Raw genomic sequence first — 21,450 nt, forward strand, 5'->3', positions numbered from 1 at the left:
CTCCATTAAGGGATTAATCACAAGTTTGGAGTCCCTTAAGATGGTGGCATCTCGCATTCCTTATTTCTTTATTGTTGGCAAGCAAGTTTGATGGCTTTAACTTCAAAAGTGATTGGATTGGTGTCAGTGATACTTTCAAGTTAGGCTTTCATGGGAGTACAAACAAGACATGCTTCTATTTATCAATAATATCTTTCGTTTCATCCAAGCATGATTCGAAGTATCCGCCTTATTGGGTATAATCTAATCCCCCACGGAAAGTAAGAAATTCTACATATTTTGACCAATTCAAGGTAAAAAAATTGGTTTGCTCCCTCAGCAAAACTTAAATAAAGTTGGGCCTGATAGGCGGTGGTTTACCCTGTGGCAGATATGCAAAAGTTTAAATCAACATATGTAGAGTCTATAGTGAGAAAAAAGAGAGCATAAAAAATGGAGAAGAAAATATAGTTGATTAAGGGATAGCTTGTGAAAATGAGAAATTTATATTTTGTAATTCACCAACCTTGTATATATATATAGAGAGAGAGCAATTTCAAGGGAAGATATTTTACTACAGAAAATACAAGCTGTCATCAAAATCATCACCTAATGCACATCATTTTGTTAATCAAAACAAGCAAAAGTTGTTGATTTTCTTGCTGCATAATATGTTTCACTATTCCTTTCAATTACCACTTAGTAAAGTAAGATACAAAAAAAAAATGATCGTAACTTTCCAACTTAAGCAGTCATTGTTTAAGAAAAATCTAATGGCTAACATCGCGACTAAAAAATATTCATATCTCTAACTACATTATTATAGTTAAAATTGAGTTTTTGTCTATATCTTCGTTTGATCCTTCAATTATATGTTTTTGTCAGAAAGTAGATTTTTTTCAGAGAATTTGTATATGATTACAAGAACACAAGATCTTAGGTTGATTTTAAAGCTAGGATGATGCTTTTTTTGGTTACACCATAAGTATAGTAAGTTAATAACAATTGAAGTATATAATAAGATGCATTTCTGTAGATAACCCCTCATTGATTTTTTTTTTCCTTTCATTTTCCAATAAGAAACTCAATAATCCTTAATATAGCTCCAATTAAAATTGTCACTAAGAATGACTCAAGGAAATTGGAGTAAGAGGATTCTTAAAAGGTAGCAATGCAAAAATAAATGTCCATAACACTCACCACTAGAGTCACATAAGATGCAGGGTCTATGTCCTTTATTAGAAAGAGGGATCATACTTGAGGTATTATTATTTAATAGTCTCCACCAAAATAGTTTATTTCTTTCCTACAATTTGGCCTTCTAAAGCTCCTTCCATCCATAGAATATCTTCCCCATGTTAGAAATGGCATTTTTAAAAAAATATTATCTATATATAGCAACATAGGTTTTGGAAAAATAAATTCCTAAATTGCATACAATAACAAAAAAGTAAAATAAATAAAAAAGAACACACAAGATTTAACGTGATTTAACATTGTGCCTACATCAACATGTAAGATTGATAAGAAAGTATTCCACTATGATCAATGAAGAATACATCACCAATGGGTTAGCAAACTTATATAAAGAGAGACTATTAGAGTTTTTCTATTAAAAAAATTCTTCAGGATATACATAAATTATTTTCCATAATAAACACAAAATATCCCCAAGATATACAAAATATCCATTAAGATAAATATCAAATATCTCTCAGAATATAGATAAGATATCCCTAAAATTCAAGCTACATCACAATAGACATAAGTAATATCAAAGTTTTCTTTTAAGTTATGAATTCAGCCCCACAGTTGATTACTCAGAGATCTCACTAGTTTCCTTCATTGTTTATGAGCGGATGTGTTGGATCCCGAACAAGAATATAATTAATTATGTAAATTAAGGTAATTCTAAATTAATTCACATTAACTAATAACAGTAATCTTAAGTCAAATTAATGCACAACCAAGTGAAAAGAATAAACAAATAATAACCATAATATAAAATAAATATATAATTTTACGTGAAAAACCCTTCAGTAGGAAAAAAAAAACTACATGTCAAACTTCAAATTAAATCCACTAGCAATGAAAATAAGTACAAGGTAATCTGTTGAGAATTAAATCTAGAACAAATATATATATATATATATTTATGCAGAACTTGAGCAAAGAGATAATCAAAGTAAAATTAGATTTTACTTTCCTGATAAAAAGACAATATTGATGATATCACTGATGATGTCATTGATAAGAGAGAATGACAACACTTCTTTCTTTTCTCTTAGCTGTCACTTAACCTATATATATATATATATATATATATATAAATCCCTTCCCTTTCTCTTTTTTCTTCTTTCTCTCTTCTTTTTCTTCTCTCTCTCTTTCTTTTCGCACAACCTCTCTTTTTTCTGAATTTTTCTTCTCCTCCACTTGATCATAATTCTTACTATGCTCTTTTCTTTTTATAGGCAAAAGTAGTAGATTAGATACATTTCTCCACTTGAAAAATTCTCCAAAAAAATCATGTTGCTTCATCCTGTCTTCACGCTAAAATCTCATAATTTTATCTTTATCCTTGCGTTTGAAAATCTTCCAAAATATGAAGTTTTATTTCTTGTATATTTCCGTATATTTATCTTTTTAATGGGCTGGATTTAAAAATATCTTTATCCAGCTTATGAGAGGTATCCACTCATCTATTACTCAATTTTCACTCAATTCCACCATTTTGGTGCAGGATTTTTTTTTATCACGAGTCACCACCTTGATCACCATGTTAACCAGTTCAGTCTTAATTTTTTTAAAAGAATTCATCTTCTATTGCATTATATGTATCCACTGATTCTACACTTCTTATAAACTCTCTGGCTCCTTATCTTTAGTAACTATAATATACTCATAAATAGGATATCTTGTAAATGAATGATGTGGTCTGGTTGACCTTCTAACCTGAGATTCTTCTATAATATGAGGTAGAGGGGGCAATGCTCCCTGCTCAACATAATCACTTACATCTATTAGGTGTTGACACATTGTCACTTTTATCTCCTTTATTAGTGACATTTCTTATTGAATGAGGAATCAGTGCAGGAAGAGATATTTCTTTATTTTTTACAGTCTTCTCTAATATCTCAAAACGTAACAGGGTCTCGTGTTCATAAAAAATTATATCTCTAGACATATTGACTTTCTTTTTCACTAGATTCCATAACCTGTACCTAAACTTTACATTTTCATAACCTAAAAAAATGCATGAAATAGTCTTATCATCTAGTTTATGTCTCTGTTCCTTAAACACATGCAGAAATGTCTTGTATCTAAACACCTTCAAGTGAGAGTAAGCAATATTATTCCCAAACCATACTCTATCAGGAATATCAAAATCCAAAACTGTAACGGCTCGTGAACTAGAAATGAAATAAACTATGAATTGAATGCGGAAGCAAAATAAATAGTTAGGGTTTACATTCCTTACACAATAATTCAAATTACCCAATAGGATTACATGAATGACTTTTTTAAAAGAAATAATGAAAAATTAAAAAAATAAACAAAAAATAAACAACTGAGCATCCTACTCGCAATCCTCTTGCAGAGCGAGCTCTGGATCCTGGTCTTCTTGATCTGAAATGATTAATGAAAGAATGAGCTACTCTAGCCCAGGAAGAACATCACGCTACTCACCGACACAGAAACGAAGGTTAGTAAAAATCATCAAAACAACTAATGAAGCTCTTAATTTAAGTAAATTTATTTATCATAAATAAAATCATTTACTGCATACTTACCGTAGCGAGATTTTCAAAAATAACCTATAAAGTCAATAATATAACACATACCATAATTTCATATACAATCAGTCGAAACAATAATTTTTCCTTTTATCAGCCTACTGGTATCCATGGGGGTTTATAGGGATATCCCCACTACATGTGAATCTTTATTTAATATTTTCAAATAATGGGTCATCCACATACCCTGTTCGGTATGAGTGCTAAAAGATACTATCTCTCAATACCCCGTCTGATATGAGGGTGAAATGAGCCATCCCTATACCCCGTCCGATATGAGTGCCAAATTATCAATTCTCGATACCTCGTCCAGTATGAGGCAACGTTCACGGTAGGGTTCTCTATGTACATGATTCGTTCACCATCTCCCAGGATATCCACTAAGGCTGTCGTTCATCCATCCACTTAATCAAATAATTTTTCGTTTATCTTTAGTTTTCAGTTTTTCAGTTCAACCGTAATCACATAAAACAAACAATACATACATCAAATGAATACAATCGCATTATCATACTAATTCAAGTGTATTATCATGCATTCAAAAACTGTAAAATCAGGTAATCGGTTAAACATAGCAAATAGTAGTAAATAACCGGTTCTGCCTCCATTAGTAATCTGTAATTAATTATGAATATTTTCTAAGTTTCACAAAATACCATACTATTTAGAATTAAACTTCAATTCCATAACAGGAAATAAGGTGAGGGATTTTTATTCAAACTGATATCTAAAATGCTAACTTTTGGCTGCACCTACTGGCAGTTCTCAGGTTTCTTAAATTTTTTTTGTGTGGATTAAAACGTGCTTAAACTACCTAAAAATATCCCAAAAAACTCAAAATCAGTATTAGGAACCCTTTTCAGCCAATTCCAAAATTCTGACACGGCGGCTCCGCTGTACTCCAACGACGGCACCGCTGTCCGCGGCGGCGGTTTGCCTCAGGTTGACTATTTTTGGCCGAATTCGGCTGATTTTATATCAATCCCTATGAAAAAACATGTTAAGGAGTCTCGGTTGGCCGAAAAAAAATAAAAAAAAAAAACTGAAACTCACCGCCGGCGAGGTTCTCCGGTGCGGCGGCTCACCTCACCTTTTGTGGTTGGGTGTTTTGCTTTGGTCAACCTATAGAGAAAGAAATGGTAATTACAATAGTGAAAAAATTACACAAAACATGAATCGGAAAGGGCTTCATCGAATGCAATTTTTGCCTTTTCTTGCAGCAGCGCCACCGGGCTTTGCCCGCAATTTTCGGTTCATCCACCAGTCTTTTTGCTCCGATTTGGTCATGAGGGTGTTCAAAATTGAATTTCGAGTAAATAAAAATCTTTTTACCTCGTTTGGCAATCGAAATTAGCTCTGGCACGATGATGAGCGACGTATAGCTCCCTTCTCGACAATTGGCTCTTCTTCTTTGGCGAGGGTGTCTGGCGGCTAGGGTTAGGATTTAGTGTGAAGAGGGTTATTTATATCCGTCTCCTTTTAATCTGGGCTATCCATCGCGTTTGATCTGGACCTTAGATCGCGATTAAATAGGAAGTGAATTTGGGTCATTCATTGCGATTTGATATGAGTTGTCCGCTCGTGTCTGAGCAGGTAACGGATCCGGACCATCCGTGCGTGCGGGAACAAATCCAGGCCATCCAATTGTGGCATGTAGATCGCCAGCATGGCCTCCTATGTGGCATCGCGTCAGTGTGGCTTGCCACGCGGTGTGCTCTAATTCGTCAGGACTGCTAACTGGGCGTCCTACGTAGCGTAATTTTTTTAAATTACGTTTTGACCATCAATTTTTTATTTTTCTTTTAAAAACACACCCAGATATTTTTATCCATTTTTTCCAAAATTATTTTCAATTTCATTCTCCATTTAATTTTCTTTATTTTTACCTTAAATAAAAATTAAAAAATTAAAAAATTATATTTATTCATTAATTTTAATTACAATTAAAATTAATTAAGGCATTACAAAAACAACTCATAAAGAGTGATTCATTAGATAACAGGAGGTGTAAAGTGTTTCATCCCAAAATGGCTTTGGTAGATTAGGCATTTTTAACAAGTATTTGACATTTTCTATGTTGTAAACAGTAATTCTCATATTCTTTTGAAGTATATTTGCCACTATTATCACTATAAAGGCACTTCAATCTTTTTTTTTCCTTTTTCTACCATAGCATAGAACTACCTGAAGCACTATAGAAGCTGATCTTTTCTTTTCAAAACAAGCACCCAAACTTTTCGTGAAGCATCATCAATAAATGTAAAAAAATATTTATTACCATCTAATGATTCAACATCAATGGGACTATATATATCATAATAGGCTAACTCAAGTACATTTATTTTTTTAAGAACAATTACTAAAAGAAATTCTATATTGTTTATCATATAAACAATTATCACAAAGTTTAAACTCTTACCTTTGGCCAAGGGAATGAGAGACTTTTTTTGCCAGAATCTGTAATCATTTCTCACTCATATGAGCCAACCTCCTATGTTACAAATCTGGTAAAACATCTTCTTATGTTGCATTGAGAGTATCTTTAATTGTCTTCACTTGAGTCTTGTAAAGTGTATGACACAATCTACCCTTTGCAACTATAATTGAACATTTGATGAGTTTTCATTTTCTATCACAAAATGAGTTATAATAACCACTAAGATCCAGAGCATGTGTAGAAATCAGATTTAGGCATAAATCAAGCACATGTTGCACATTTTTCAAGGCCAACATACAACCAACATTTGTCTACACACAAATATCACCAACACTCAATATCTACATAATTGGTATTACCAATCTTTACTTTGTCAAAATTTCCTACTTTATATATAGTAAAGACATCCCTCCTAGGTGTAGTATGGTAGTTAGCTATTGAATCAATAACTCACTCAGTATCAATATCAATGACATAATCATGATTCTCAACAAAAAAAAAAAATTCCTCATTATCAATTATAGTTGTTATGGAATTTTGATCATCTGCCTTTTTCTGATTATTCTATTTTTTTTTTCCAAATTTTACAATTTCGTTTCATATATCATTCTTTGCTGCAATGATAACAATTGAATTTTTCTTTATTGTGTCTTTTAGGATCTCTACTTTTACTTTTATCTCTGCTTTCTGTGACAAGGGCAGGTGAGATGTCAATGTCCATATCTTTCCATTTGGTCTCCTCATTATAGAAACTATTTTTTTTTACCATAGATGAAGAGAAAATACTGTTTGGAGCATAAGAGACACCACCAAAGTCTCTCTACTATTTGACAATAAACTTAAAATCAATAATGTCTACTTTTCATCATTTAGAGTTAATTTCACAATATTTAATAGATTTACTAAATCTTAGAACTTACTCAAGTATTTCACTATTGATTATCCATCTTGCAATTTCAGATCCACAAGATTTTTTATAACAAAAACTTTATTTTGAGCATTTTTTCTCTTGTACATATTCTTCTGTTTATTTGACAAGTCATGTGCATTGACTTCTTTACTTATATAGTGATGAATATTAATATCTACCTACTTTCGGATAGTTCCTACAGTTTTATGTGTATTTTTTTCAATCATCTTCTGATTTTTCAACTGACTTGTCAGTTCCTAATTTAATATGATTATACAAATTTATCTGCAGTAAAGAAGATCCTCCATTTTCGTCTTCTAAATTGAATAATTTAAAGTCGTTAGTTTAATCATAGTACATGAGAATTCATTCATTCTAATTTGCACATTCTAATTTGAAGCCATTAGTTTATATAGTGATGAATATTAATATACATCTACTGTCGGATAGTTCTAATAGTTTTTTTGTGTATTTTTTTCTAATCATCTTCTGATTTTCTAACTGACTTGTTAGTTCCTAATTTAATAGAATTATTCAAATTTTTGTAGTAAAGAAGATAATCCATTTTCATCTTATAAATTGAATAATTTGAAACCGTTAGTTTAATCATAATACATGTGAATTCGTTTATTCTAATTTACACAATTAATTTTAGACCACATATCAACCAAACTTTGATATCACTTGTTGGTCTCGAATAAGTATATAATTAATTGTTTAAATTAAGGTAATCCTAAATTAATTTGCATAAACTAGTAATAATAATCTCAAACTAAATTAATACATAATTAAATAAAAATAATAAATAAATAATAACAATAAAATAAAATAACCACAAAATTTTACGTGAAAAATTTTTTAGTATGAAAAAAAAAAATCATTGGTCAAATTTCAAATTAAATTTACTATTAATAAAAATAAATATAAAATAATCTATCGAGAATTAAATATAAAATAATAAAGAAACATAATCTTTTCCTTATGCAACTTGAGCATAGACATGAAAGTAAAATTATCTATGGAAAAAAAAAAGAAATTGATGATGTCATCAATGAGAGAAAATGACAACTACTGTCTTTTTTTTTTCTCTTGGCCGTCACTCAACCTATATATACATCCTTTCCCTTTCTCTCTTCTCTTCTTTCTCTCTTCTTTTTCTTTTCCCTCTCTTTCTTTCTGCACAACCACTCTTTTTTCTGAATTTTTCTTCTCCGCCGCTTGATCATAATTCTAACTATGCTCCTCTCCTTTTATAGGCAAGAGTAGCATATTAGATCAGCTTCTCAACTCGAAAAATCTCTGCGCTGAAATCCCGCATGTTTATCTTTATCCTTACGTTTGAAAATTTTTCAAAATATGAAATTTTATCTCTTGTATATTTCTACATATTTATTCTTTTAATTGGCTAGACTTAACGGGATGGACATTAGTGAACCCAAGCACAAGACTGTTAGGCATGAAACCATCCATATGCTGGTGCTTAATCCATCCCCAATAAGTTTGTAATGACTAGATGATGGGATACTTCTAACCTCTAGAATTCCTCTCATTAGAGGGAAATTATTCTTTTAAAGGGAAGTTTGACTGAAAGTTAGTTTTTTAATATATTTGGATTTAACTAATTGTATTGGAAGCCTCTACTAGTCAGATTGAAGATGTTTGGCTAGTTGGGTAATAAGAACCAAATTGAATTCTTTAAGCATTTTTATACCGAAAACTCCTAGATAATTTAGACTACAAATTCTAGGACTACAAGGTCTATCTCAGCCAATAAGCATAAAACCATGATACTTTCTTCATTCAGACCCTACCAAAATCTTTTTATAGTTCTGTCATCTCATCAATAGTTGCTTTAGGGAGGATGAAACTTAAGATGGCATATATAGAGATACTACTAAGAATAGACTTTACAAATGTGAGTCTGCCAGCATATGAGAGAGGAATTCCTTCTCCAGCTAGCCTATATAGTTATTATCCTATCAATACTTTTCCTAGAGTGCTCTTTATTAAGTATTGAGTTTGTAATACGAAGGCCAAGTATTTCCTGTCACCATTAGACAATTTTAACTTATAAAGCCCTTTTATTTTTTTTATCTAATATTCCTTAAAGTATCTTTGCTAAAAAGTAATGAAGACTTCATTTTGTTTATGGCTTAATCAAATCGTAAACAATATTTCTCATAACCATTTATAATGAACCGCATGCATTTCTTATTGGCATTACTAAAAACTACCAAGTCATTTGCAAACAAAATTTGTGAGATATAAAAGGGAGTTTTGTCTCACTTTTATACCCTTTCTATATTCATTTCAACCCTTAGCCAAAGTCTAGGCAATGGTTTAGAGCAGAGTACAAATGTGTAGGAGGATAAGGGATCTTCTTTTCTTAAGCACTTATCAAGAGTGATGCCTTTATGTGGAGTTCCATTGAGTAATAAAATGAATGTCATAAAGCATTGTGAAATTAGATTAACTACCTGGGAATTGAAGCCCAAATTATTTAGAATGCAATAAATGAAAGTTCCCTTGACCTAGTTAAAGACCTTTTCCATATCATTTTTTATCATTATCCAGCCATTGGAGCCATGCTTCCTTTTCGTACAGTAAAGTATTCCATGAGTTATTATAATATTATCCTGAATCAGTCAATATTTAATAAAAGTATATTGGCAAGGAGAAATTATTTTCTCCATAATAAGTTCTAACTTTAATAAGAGCATTTTAAAGATCACCTTGTGACTTATATTATAAAGAGAGGTTGAGCGAAATTGTTTTATAGTATAGGTGCCTTCCATTTTTAAGACTAGAAGTAGGTTGGTTTGATTCACTTTCCTTAATATGTACTGACTCTAAAAAAATGCTTTAACATATGCCACAGTGTCGTCTTTTATTAATTGGTCAAAATTCTTTATAGAAGAGAGATGACATTCTATCTAGCTTAAGAGCTTTAGTAGGGTTTATATTTTTTAATAAACATACAAAATTTATGTGTCTCGGAATTTCAGTCAGTATCTTGTTTTCTTTTATGGTAATAATAACCAAAAATAGCCGCTCAACATCATCCAAAATTTTTTGTTGCTGGATGAGTAGCTTTCATTGAACTTGTTGATGAATGTGTCAGCAATATCTTTTGGTTCCATTATCCAGCCTCTAGCATGATCTTTTGTAGCTGAGGTATAATTTTTTCTTCTTTTGGCAATTGTCATCAAGTGGAAATACTTGGTATATAAGCTTTCTCTCAGCTTCTTTGCCTCCAGTAAATTTCTTCTCTCAGCAGTAATTCATTATATTTTTCTTGCAACTTGGCTTCTTTGATTGTATTTTTTGGGGATTGAGTCTTCCTGCTAGATTTTGGAGATGTTATTCTTATTTTATTTAATCTTTTGAGGCTAACTGCCAAAGTATTTTTTACTCGACGTTTTTAAGTATTTGTAAGTTTTTGACAGTACCTATAAGCTGCTGATCCAGCAACATTTTTGGAGCATTCATTTTCCAACACCAGGGTACATGAGGAGAGCCACACTTTCTCAAGTCTGGTTTGTCTCTTGTTTCTACTTTGTTAGCCTTCAAGGAATATCACAAGAGAACAGTGATCTAAAATTATAGTATAGCCATGTGTAATAGTTACAAAAGGAAAGATTAAGCTCCAGCTTTCATTAGCAAGAACTCTATCAAGTCGAGGCCTATGATTAGCGTCCCTCAATCTGTGGTTGTCCAGGTAAATGAATTTTTTGTGGGAACCAAGGTCCATTAAACTAGAAGCATTTATGAAGTGCATAAGTTTGCTCTTGGAAGGTTCCTCTTTGGTAGAAGGTTTGTTCATTTTATATGCAAGAATTACCAAATTGAAATAACCTGTAATCAACCACAACAATTAAATAGTGTTTCTCGATTTTTCCAGCTCGTTCCAAAACGTCTGCTTTTTGGCATCGTAATTGTCGTTGTTGAGCAGCTTACATATGGTTCAGCTGCGTGCAATTTTTTAGGTAGTGGAGCCAGCAATAGCGATGGTCTCTCCAGCAAGCCACGTTTAGTGTGATCTGACCTATTGGAATTTTGCATAAAAACATTATTATGATTGTTTTTTGAGAGAGGTGATAGACCTCTACTGTAACAGCCCCGAAAATTCAAAATGAAATGTATATTAAAAATATCAAACGCGGAAACGAAGTCAAAAATTCGATTAACATCCCTTACACTAAAATAAAAAAAAACGTGCGCGCCACGTCAGCAGACCCAGTCAGCAGTCCTGGCCAACCAGGACCTGCCACGTGGCAAAACCACGTCGACCGGGGACGGGCCACGTTGGCGATCCGCGTGCGCGCGATCGGACGGCCCAGATCAATCGCGCGCACGGACGACCCAGATTTAATCGCACGGACGGTCCAGATTAAATCAAAATGGACGGCTGAGATCAAAAGGCAAAAGGGTATAAATAAGACCCCCACACCAGACCCCAAACCCTAGCCGCCTGCCCTCGCCGGAGAAGACGAACCAGAAGCCGGCCGCCGCCACCCGCCGCCGCACCGGAGGGATTTCTGACCGCCGATCGAGGTAAATTTCATACCCCCGACTCGTTTTTCCACGCTGATTTCCCCAGTGGCCAAATCAGAGCCAAAATCCCTGCCAAACGGCCGGAAAACACGGCCAAAAGCCAGCGGCGCCGCCGCGCCCCTTCTCGATTTTTGCCTCCGATGAGGCCCTTCCCAGCCTCCGTTTAATGCAATTTTTATATCACCGTGATCACCATTCTTTTCTCTACAGGTTGATCAGAGCCGAATCACCAAAACACGAACTTCACCGGAGAGCCGCCGCACCCGAGAGCACCGCCGCCGGTAAGCTTCGATTTTTCGTAAATTTTCGGCCCCCCGAGGGCCATAGGGTTGTTTTATCGCAGGAACCAATGCGAGTGTGGCTGAATTCGGCCGGAAACGGTCGAAAACAGCCAACCCAAGGAGAACCGCCGTCGCCGGAGGACGGCGGAGCCGTCGTGCCGGAGTTGCGATATTGGCCGAAAGGGGCCCTGGGCCTATTTTACAATTTTTTGGAACACGTGCAGATACCAGTAGTGCGTTTCAGTTCCCTGGGAAAAATTCAGGGAAAATTATGGACAGCCTGCAAGCGCACTGTGAAGCCGTGTTGGGACCCCGAAACGAGTAAGGACCCCTCACCCTATTTCCTATCACGGTTTTAAAGTTCAATAAATGATAAAACGGTATTTCATGAATCAACGAATGTGTGAAATTTGTTAAGGTCGCTAATGGAGCCCGAGTCTAGTGTGTTTGTCGGTTAACTGTTATTTGGCATGTTTTACAGTTTTAAATGCAGTATGAGGTTCGATGTTTTCATTTTATAGTTTCGTGTGCATATTTTACTGTTTTATTGATTATGGATTGAATGACTGGGATATTGATGCTGTATGTTGTCTGTTTGGCATAAAATTATCGTTTTGCTTGTTTGTATGTGATTGATAATGCTGACTGAGGGAAAAGGAGAATGAAAGATTATGTAAATAGAAAATTATATAATGTGGTCAGCCTGACTAGGTATCCTAGGAGATGGTGGACGGACCGGGTCCGTAGGGAACCCTACCGGGATTGTGGTCTCCCATACCGGACGGGGTATGGAGATCTTATGTGTTTTAGCGCCCATACCGGACGGGGTATGGGGACGACCCATTTCACCCTCATACCGGACGGGGTAATGAGGTTTATAGTTTGGCGCCCATACCGGACGGGGTATGGGGACGACCCTGGAATATGATTTCAAGTGTTAAGGGTTAACGGGTAGCGGGACCCCTATGGATCCCCATGGATACTAGTGGGCTGGTAAATAAGGAAAAATATGTTGTGTAATGATTGAATTACGAGAGGCTTGATAAGTATTATGTCATACAGTTTATATATGCTTTTATGATGATGATAATGTTATTGCTTTCATATATTGTTTTAATGAATTTCACTGAGGTAAGTGAATTGTAAAGGTTTTATTATTGATAAAAGGATTTGTTGTAAATTATGCTCCATTGGTCTTTTTGTGTTTTCTACCTACCTTTACCTCTGTGACGGTGAGATATCGTGATGTTTTTACTGGGTTAGTGTAGCTCATTCCTTATTTAATCATTTCAGATCAGGAAGACATTGTTCCCGAGCCAGTTCCGCAGGAGGACGACGAAGGGGACGCCTAAAGACTCCATAGTCATATTCGTAGCTTTTACTTTCAAGTTTCTCCTTTAGGTAGTTTAATCTTTTATATTATGAGCACATTTTTGGTTTTAGTGTAAGGGATGTTAATCGAATTTTTGACTTCGCTTCCGCATTTGATATTTTTAATATACATTTCATTTTGAATTTCCGGGGCTATTACATCTACAAATTCCCCTATTCCCCTCCTCTTAATGAAGTAGCACCATCTTCTTAATGCTGGTTTAATGGGTATCTAGGAGTAAGTAGTTTTATGGCCAAGAGTTGACACCTTCAACCTGACTCTGTAGTTTTCCTTAAGTTTCTCTCTATCACTCATGCTGTTTTAGAGGAGTGAAAAAAATAATTCTCTCTCATCCATGAATCATATGGTTGTATAATCTCCTCAATGGGACATATGATAACTCCAGATCTCGATATGACATACTGCTTTTTTTTTTTTTAGAAATTCTGTCAATTTTATATCTAGTATTCATTATTTCGAACCGATAATATATGTTTGAATGATAACAAAAGATAAAAATAAATATAACAAAAATAAGACTTATTAGAGAATTTGAAAGTCAAGAGAATATATGAGTATATAATTAAATTATACATATTTAGTTAATTACATGAGAATTAAGGAATATAAAATTTAATTTGAATTAAATTAAATTAAATTAAAATTTGAGTACATAAACTAACAATCATGTTATTAATTTTTGAAACTTCAGTTGCCATGTGAATTAATTGATTATTTTCCAGTTTTAAAATATCTGAACATAATTGTTTCCACTTTGTTTTTTAAACTTTTGCACCAGTGTAAAGTAAATATATTTTATTTAATTTTTTATAAGTTTAATTTAGGTGCAGCTATATGATTACTTTTTAATAACACAATAGGTTTAATAATTTTACTTATTTTAATAGATAAATTAATTAAATGACTAATTTATAAAAAAAAAATTAAAAATTAAAAAACTTTATTATAACTTTAAAAAATAAAAACTAAAATAGAAAACAAGTATAATGTCAGGGAGTGTTTTTATAATTAATTCATTTTTGTATATGGATATGGTTAAATGACATAAGGGACAGATTATGTTTACTAAATTTATTTTTAATGGGTTAAAATATTTTGTGCTTAAGAAAATATGTTTTTATATAAAATTAATAACTAAGAAAGAGTCTTTTAATTGTTTTTAAAGTTTATTTTTTTTAATATTTTAAAAAGATATTGTATTTTAAAATTTTAATTAGATTTATTTATTTAAAAATAATTTCTATGAAAAAATATTCTTTAACATATTTGGCCAGTTAGATGTAGGTAGAGAAAGTTCGGATAACGGCTTACAGACCTCTTACTGCAATAAATCTAAAGACTTCTTTTTAAAAAAAAAATATTTGGTTTATCTTTTTACAATATTGAATTTATCAACAATGGAAATTGGAAGTAAATTTATTTATTTTAAACTAAAAATTTTTATGTTATGCTTGAATTGCTCGTAATATACGAAATTAAGTGACATTAGATTTATTTTAAATAATTTTGGTTATTAATACATTAAATTAGTTTAAATTCATAAAAATTAAGTGTAAACAAGTTAAATTCATTTAACCTATTTATTTATAAAATACATAATGTATGTAAAAGTCATATAAATATTAAATAAGACTACTTAATTTCTCTATTTTTTAAGTAATTTGTAATTTCCGTGATAAATAAATTAAATAAATCTAAACAGATTAATATGTTTATAAATGAAATTTATGAATTATAATTCATTTACCAAGTAGTGAATAAGTCAAAGACAATACTTATTTTATATAGTATAATATATATTAACATAAGACAATTTAAAAGTTAAAATTTTGTACTTTTATTGAAGATTATGAGTTTAAACTTTAATAAAAATGTAGAGTTTATCACTTTTTAATAAATTATGAGTTTATAATGACCAATATATAATTCTTAATTTATTAAAAAAAGAGATAATTTATTAATATGTTATTGATACTGTGTTGATTAATTGAACATAATCTTAATAAATTATGACGTTTTCGGACAAAACGGATATTTTATAATAATTACTTAATATGTATTTGCGTATTTTTAGTTCGAAAAATATGAAAAGATTTTGTCCATATGTTTACCCCTCTCAATACTATACATTATCTTCCAATACTTTCAATTCTAGTTATTTTTTATGATAAAAAAAATATCATACTAAGAAAAACAAAAGGAGAATAGACAAAGTGAATGAATAAAATAAAATAAAATAATTTGTTTATTTTATAAATTAAACATCATGGATACTTTCAATTCTAGTCATTTTTTATAATAAAAAAATATAATACTAAGAAAAAAGAGGAGAATAGACAAACTACATGAATAAAATAATTATATAGAATTTTAAAATTGTAACTTCTTAAAAAAAAGGACGACTCCACTGGGGATCGAACCCAGAATCTCTGGTTCCGTAGACCAGCGCCTTATCCATTGGGCCATGGAGTCTTGATGCGTCTCTTTATTCACAATTATAAATATAACTATTCTCTAAGGATAAAACAGAAGCAGGGAGAGAGATGGGGTCAATGACAATCGATGAAACCGAAAAGCAAAATGCAACATCCATCCGCAAAAGCTTGACTTTCAGCATACTCATCATCTCCAACCTCCACCTTCTCTCCCCATCACCTGAAAGAAAAAATACCAAAGCTTCAAGAAAGGAAATTTTTTCTTTTTAAAGAGTAATAAATTTTTCTGTACTCCTAAATATAAGATAGAATCTCACAGCATCCTCATCACCTATCTTAAAAAGCGGGAATTGTTTGTGGTGGAAATCCATTTGGGTTTTTCGTACTGATACAATATAAAATTATGCATAGAAGATAAAAATGGGTAAGCAAAAGTCGTTTAGGAGCAAAGCAGTGCACTTCGTGTCTGATCTGACCACCGTCTTGCTCAACCCCATCTCCGATAAACCTTCAAAGCATGATTCTCATCATCTTCCTCCTCAGGTAAGTCTTCTATCCCCCTTTACTCTTTTATCAAAGTGTATTTATATAAATTTTTCTTTTCCATTGATGAAACCTGTTTGTTTTCGTGTAGCTTTCTTTGTTTTCTTTCTTTTTTCTGGCTGAAAGATTGATGAGTTCATTTTAATATGTCGATAATTTCATTCGACACTTCCATGTTGAATTTAGTATATATCTACTGTGAGAACACGGGTTCTTTTTGGTAGATATGCTCAGTGCTTTTTTTTTTTTCCTCTTTTGTTGGGTGAAGTATGCTTTTATCTTGGTTGTAGAATTAGTATGATCGGAGTGAGGGTTAAAATTCTCTACTGAGATAGGCCGGTAAATTTTAGAACGTTTTACAATCAGGGTTTAGCTGTTGGGTTCATTTTCTTGTAATTTTCTTCTTCATTTCGTATGTTTGAAGAAGAATGGGATTCTCCTATAATCAACTTGGAAAGTTTCTACATGTTAATAGTAACCATAAATAAGTCTTCCCCTTGAAAAGTTGGCTTCCCACTAGAGTTTGCAGCTTGCTCTTTATTTTATGCGTTATGGGTATCTTTACTACTTGTGGTTTCTTTAAGTTATCCAATTGGGGGCTTTGTATGTGCTTGGGGAACCTTTAATTGGAATTTTATTTATAAATTGCAAGCTTCTGGCCTTAGATTCATTACCTTGGATTTACTAAGTTTAGGCTTCTAAATTGGCATTTTAGATTATTACCATTGATCTTCTGATTTGTCAGGAAGATGCCAATGACTCGAAAAGAAGTCAGCTAGATTCGATTTCTGAAGAGGATACTGGGAATTTGGTTGATGGGCCCGACACTTCTTCCTTCACTGCATTCCTTTATTCTCTGTTATCGTCTTCAGAATCTGGAAACAATTTAACATTGGATGAGAAAGATGATAATCAAACAGAACCAGGTGATAAACCAGTAGATGCGACTATGAGAGAGAATGGCAGGAAGAAAAGCTTATTTTCCAAGGGTAAACTGTCACTTAGAGCTGTTTACCAGGCTGCTAGATTTAGTAGATTCCGAAATCAGGAGCTCAGGGGTGATTCCGACATGAAAACTGATGATGACTCTGATGCCGAATTTGATGGGCTGGAGATGAGGCATATTCAGAAAGTCAAAGAGCCAGCATCTTCGACAGATCTTCCAGAAATTTCTGAACCTTCACTACTTCTTTCTGAGAATACAAGAGGTTTCCTTTATGCTTCACTTCCAGCACTTGTTCAGGGAAGGAAATGGTTATTACTTTACAGGTGAACAAACAATTATATTTTTCTTAACAGTCATGTTTAATCTTTTCATAGCACCAAGTAATAAGTCCTATTGATATCTTAATGTTGATACTTTACAGTACATGGAGGCATGGGATATCACTTTCAACACTCTACAGGAGAAGCATTCTATGGCCTGGCCTTAGTTTGTTGGTAATTTTGAATTAGTCATCATCCAGAGATACTTTCTTTTCTATGGTCTTCTGCTTGTGATTTTATATTCCAATGGTTAAGTAAAGTTTTTGTGTAATTACCAATGTTGTCCCAAATAACACTACGAACCTAGTCAGTTATTCCAGGAACATCGACCTTGCACTAGAAGCTTGTGTCCTAAAGCTGGTGTACAAGTCGGATTACATTGTTCTTTTTCTTTTCCCTTTATTTCCTTTTTCTGAAAGGAATCACAATTATGATAAAACAAGGAATCACAAGTATGAAACTTCGACATTCCATAGCTGATCACATTCTAAGTCCAAATGTTGTTGCACAGTTATGAAACTTCGATGTTCCATAGCTGATCACATTCTAAGTCCAAATATTGCTGCCTGTGATTATATGCATTTGTCTGTTGTTTTGCATCATTGTAACTGGTGCAGTCCATTTTTATTCCTTGTGCCTGAGGCCTGCTCCTATCTAGCAAACTCAAGCACATGTGCATTTGCAGCTCATATTCCTTATTTATATTCTGGCCAAGTTTACTTCAGAATTAGAAATTAATATTTATATGTTTTACTTGGAAATAGTAATATGCTTCATTGTTTCCATTTTCTTTGTCATTGATACTTTTTGGAGCATGCATGTTTGCTCGTGTTCTTTCTGTGACGAAGCGCTTCAGTTATCTGAGATCATTAATATTCTTTTAGATAGTTGGAGACGGCAAAGGTGCAGTCTTTGGTGGTCTGGTTGAGGCACCCTTGAGACCAACCAACAAGAGAAAATATCAGGTGCTCCTTAGAAAACATATTCCTTAGACTTATGGTTCTCTCATTTTAAGTTACTTAACATTTCAACATTAAATTTGGACAGGGAACAAATAATACGTTTGTTTTCACAAATGCACTTGGCAGTCCTGTTATATTCCACCCCACTGGTATGTACTCTTTGGTTTCAGGAAATATTTTTGAAGTCCTTGAGCTTGGATGTAGTGTCTCGCTATAATATTTCTTGGAATAGAAAAGTTTAGTAGAAATTGGGTTTCCCCTCTTTTTTCTTTTGAGATTGATGTCTGATAACGTTAACATTGATGCTTGTCAACGCACTCAACTGATTTGTTTAGAAATTGAGACTGTTGATTATCACACTGTCAGCTTGGAAGGTTAAATGATTGATGGACCAGAGATTGCTACTTAAAGAGTTGCAAAAATAATTTCTTTGTTGCAAGTGAGAGTTTCATAATGATGTTGTTGACCATTAGATGACAGTGCAGATTGGTTGACAAGAGGTCTCATCGTATGCTCCTGGGTCCTAAGAAAAACTAGTTGGTATAAAGGGAGGCCCGCTAATGCCTAAGGTCAACCATAAGCGATGATGATAGAAAAACTAGTTTGTGTTTAGAGTGGGGAAAAGAGAATGAATCCCCTCCCTGCCAGTCCTGTCTTTATACTGCGATGAGTCTGTACTTATGTTGTTAGTAATGCATGAGGATTCTCTTAAAGAGTAGTAGAAAAATACCTAGAAAGTAGCTTTATCTTTAATTTGAAATTCCTAGTTATATTTTAATGGAAAAGAAAAATAGTAAAATAAAATCAGTAGTATTTTGTCATACCCTTTAATGTTTCCCCATGTAACAAACGGCATTTAGTTCTGAAGTAGATGGGTTTCTAGCGTGCCAGTCCTGACATACACTTTTAAGAGAAGCATGATACTAATGTACTAACACATGTAAATACCAGGGGGTTATGTGGAATCCTATTGAGGAACCATGGTAATATGATTGTTCCAAATGTCTATTTTCTTGGTTCAGCAACATTTTGATTGTGACGGTTCTTCCTTTTCTCCAGCAAATCTAGTAAATCTAACTGTTAATACTTGAGTAGGTGCAAATCGATATTTCACTTTGTGCTCTCCTGAGTTTCTAGCAATTGGTGGTGGTGGCCATTTTGCTCTTTATTTGGATGGTGATCTGTAAGATTCCTCTCTTTTCCTTCTTTTATTTGTTGCAATACAGATTGTTCATTAATTTTACAGTAAAGCAAATTTGTTAGAGTAAGCATAAACAAATGTATTGATACCTAACATTCTGAGTCGTTCATATTTTCCTGAAAGGTTGCATGGGTCAAGTTCTGTCTCGGAAACATATGGGAATCCATGTCTTGCACGCTCAGAGGACTTTGAAGTGAAAGAAGTAGAGGTATTGATGCACCTAATCTCCTTCTTTCTCTTTATCTCCCGCGTATATGCCCAATGGAAATATTTACATGTGCTGTTGACTAACTTCTTTGAACTGCAGTTGTGGGGATTTGTGTATGGCTCAAAGTACGATGAGATACTTGCTTTAAGTAGAACGGAGGCACCAGGAATTTGCCGGTGGTGAAATTGATGTTGATACCGATCTAACTTGATATGATCTTTTCTCTTAATCAGTTGTCCAACGGATCTATTTTAACATTCTAGTGAGCATTAACTGAAAAGGCTTTACTTGTACAGTTCATGATACCTTTCAGAAACTATGTATTATTGTCTATATTGTGCATATATATATATCTATCAATCCCTATGAATTTTAGTTTTAATAAGAATGCTAGTTCTTATTGTTTATATGTTATAATATGAATATATAACATTAATTTAGTAAGTGTAAATGATGAGATTCCATTGACACAAATCCAATTCTAATAAACTTATTGGAGGGTTATATTGGTGTGCATCTAGTAGAAATTCAACTTATGAATTTGTCAATTATAAGTTGAGTGCTTTAACTATTCAACTACGAATACTTAGCAGCGATCCCCCTACATAATGAATAATCAAATTTTAATTGAAATAAAATCTTTAGAATAAATTAATGTAATTTAGGAGGAATCAATAAAAAAATATCAATTCAAATCTTAAATTTTCGAATTGAGAGAGATTAAGAGTTTTTATTAATTATTCAATTCATGAATCTAATTCAATTCAATAATATCTTTTATTTACATGTTTTTTCTACCAAGAATGTTTTATAAAACTCTTAAACTCTCGAATTTGAGGTATCTTACTTTCACGCAATTCATAGGGTTCAATAAATAATCAACATTTTATGATCAAGAGCGTAGTACTATTTGTAGTAATAGTCCGTATATATCGTTTTGACAATCGAAATATGGTCAGAAAAAAATCTTTATTTGACAAGGCTTCTTATGAATTTGAAAATTACTTGAAACAGATCATTTCGTTTTCTATATCGAAAATATACTTACAAAGTTATTCCAACTTTATGACTTACATTAACCCTAGATTCTTATCCTTGACAAGGGAATAAATACTTTCTACTCGAACTCCATTTTGTATTACTTTTTATATTACAACCTAACAAAAAGAGGGTTCTGGTAGAATAAATAATGTAAAGCCAAAAACACTATTCTTCATGTATAATATAAAGTGGTGGATGTCAAAATCTACAACAAATCATGTCATTCAATTCAAGTCGCACGTTGCTCTTTATCACATTTAAACAAAGTTTTACCGTAATATTTCTCTATTTTGGAACCAGTATGTAATTGATACAATTTTAGAATCATGAATATTATTCGATCGACACCTAGTAATCTATATGTTTTCCTTCTTTATAAAGAAATAGAACACTTATGAATAAAAAGATTTTTTTAAAAGAATATATATGTTTAAACAAATAGAACA

General features: G+C 32.7%; 1 protein-coding gene and 1 non-coding gene across 2 annotated transcripts; one reads left to right on the plus strand and one right to left on the minus strand.

Annotated features, from left to right (window-relative positions):
• Positions 1-15,747: 15,747 nt before the first annotated feature.
• Positions 15,748-15,820, minus strand: TRNAR-ACG (transfer RNA arginine (anticodon ACG)). The gene has a single exon. It is a non-coding gene; the product is annotated as a tRNA-Arg (tRNA).
• Positions 15,821-15,965: 145 nt separating this feature from the next.
• LOC110824870 (TLD-domain containing nucleolar protein) lies at positions 15,966-20,333 on the plus strand. Its single transcript, XM_088223052.1, has 8 exons — positions 15,966-16,326; positions 17,072-17,595; positions 17,694-17,766; positions 18,477-18,557; positions 18,640-18,703; positions 19,650-19,737; positions 19,879-19,963; positions 20,063-20,333. Exons 1-8 carry the CDS (start codon positions 16,204-16,206, stop codon positions 20,144-20,146), a joined length of 1,122 nt encoding a protein of 373 aa, XP_088079178.1. The 5' UTR covers positions 15,966-16,203; the 3' UTR covers positions 20,147-20,333.
• The last annotated feature ends 1,117 nt before the right edge of the window (positions 20,334-21,450 follow it).

This window comes from Carica papaya, chromosome 6, assembly GCF_054855325.1.
Source record: "Carica papaya isolate Zhongbai chromosome 6, ASM5485532v1, whole genome shotgun sequence".
NCBI lineage: Eukaryota > Viridiplantae > Streptophyta > Magnoliopsida > Brassicales > Caricaceae > Carica > Carica papaya.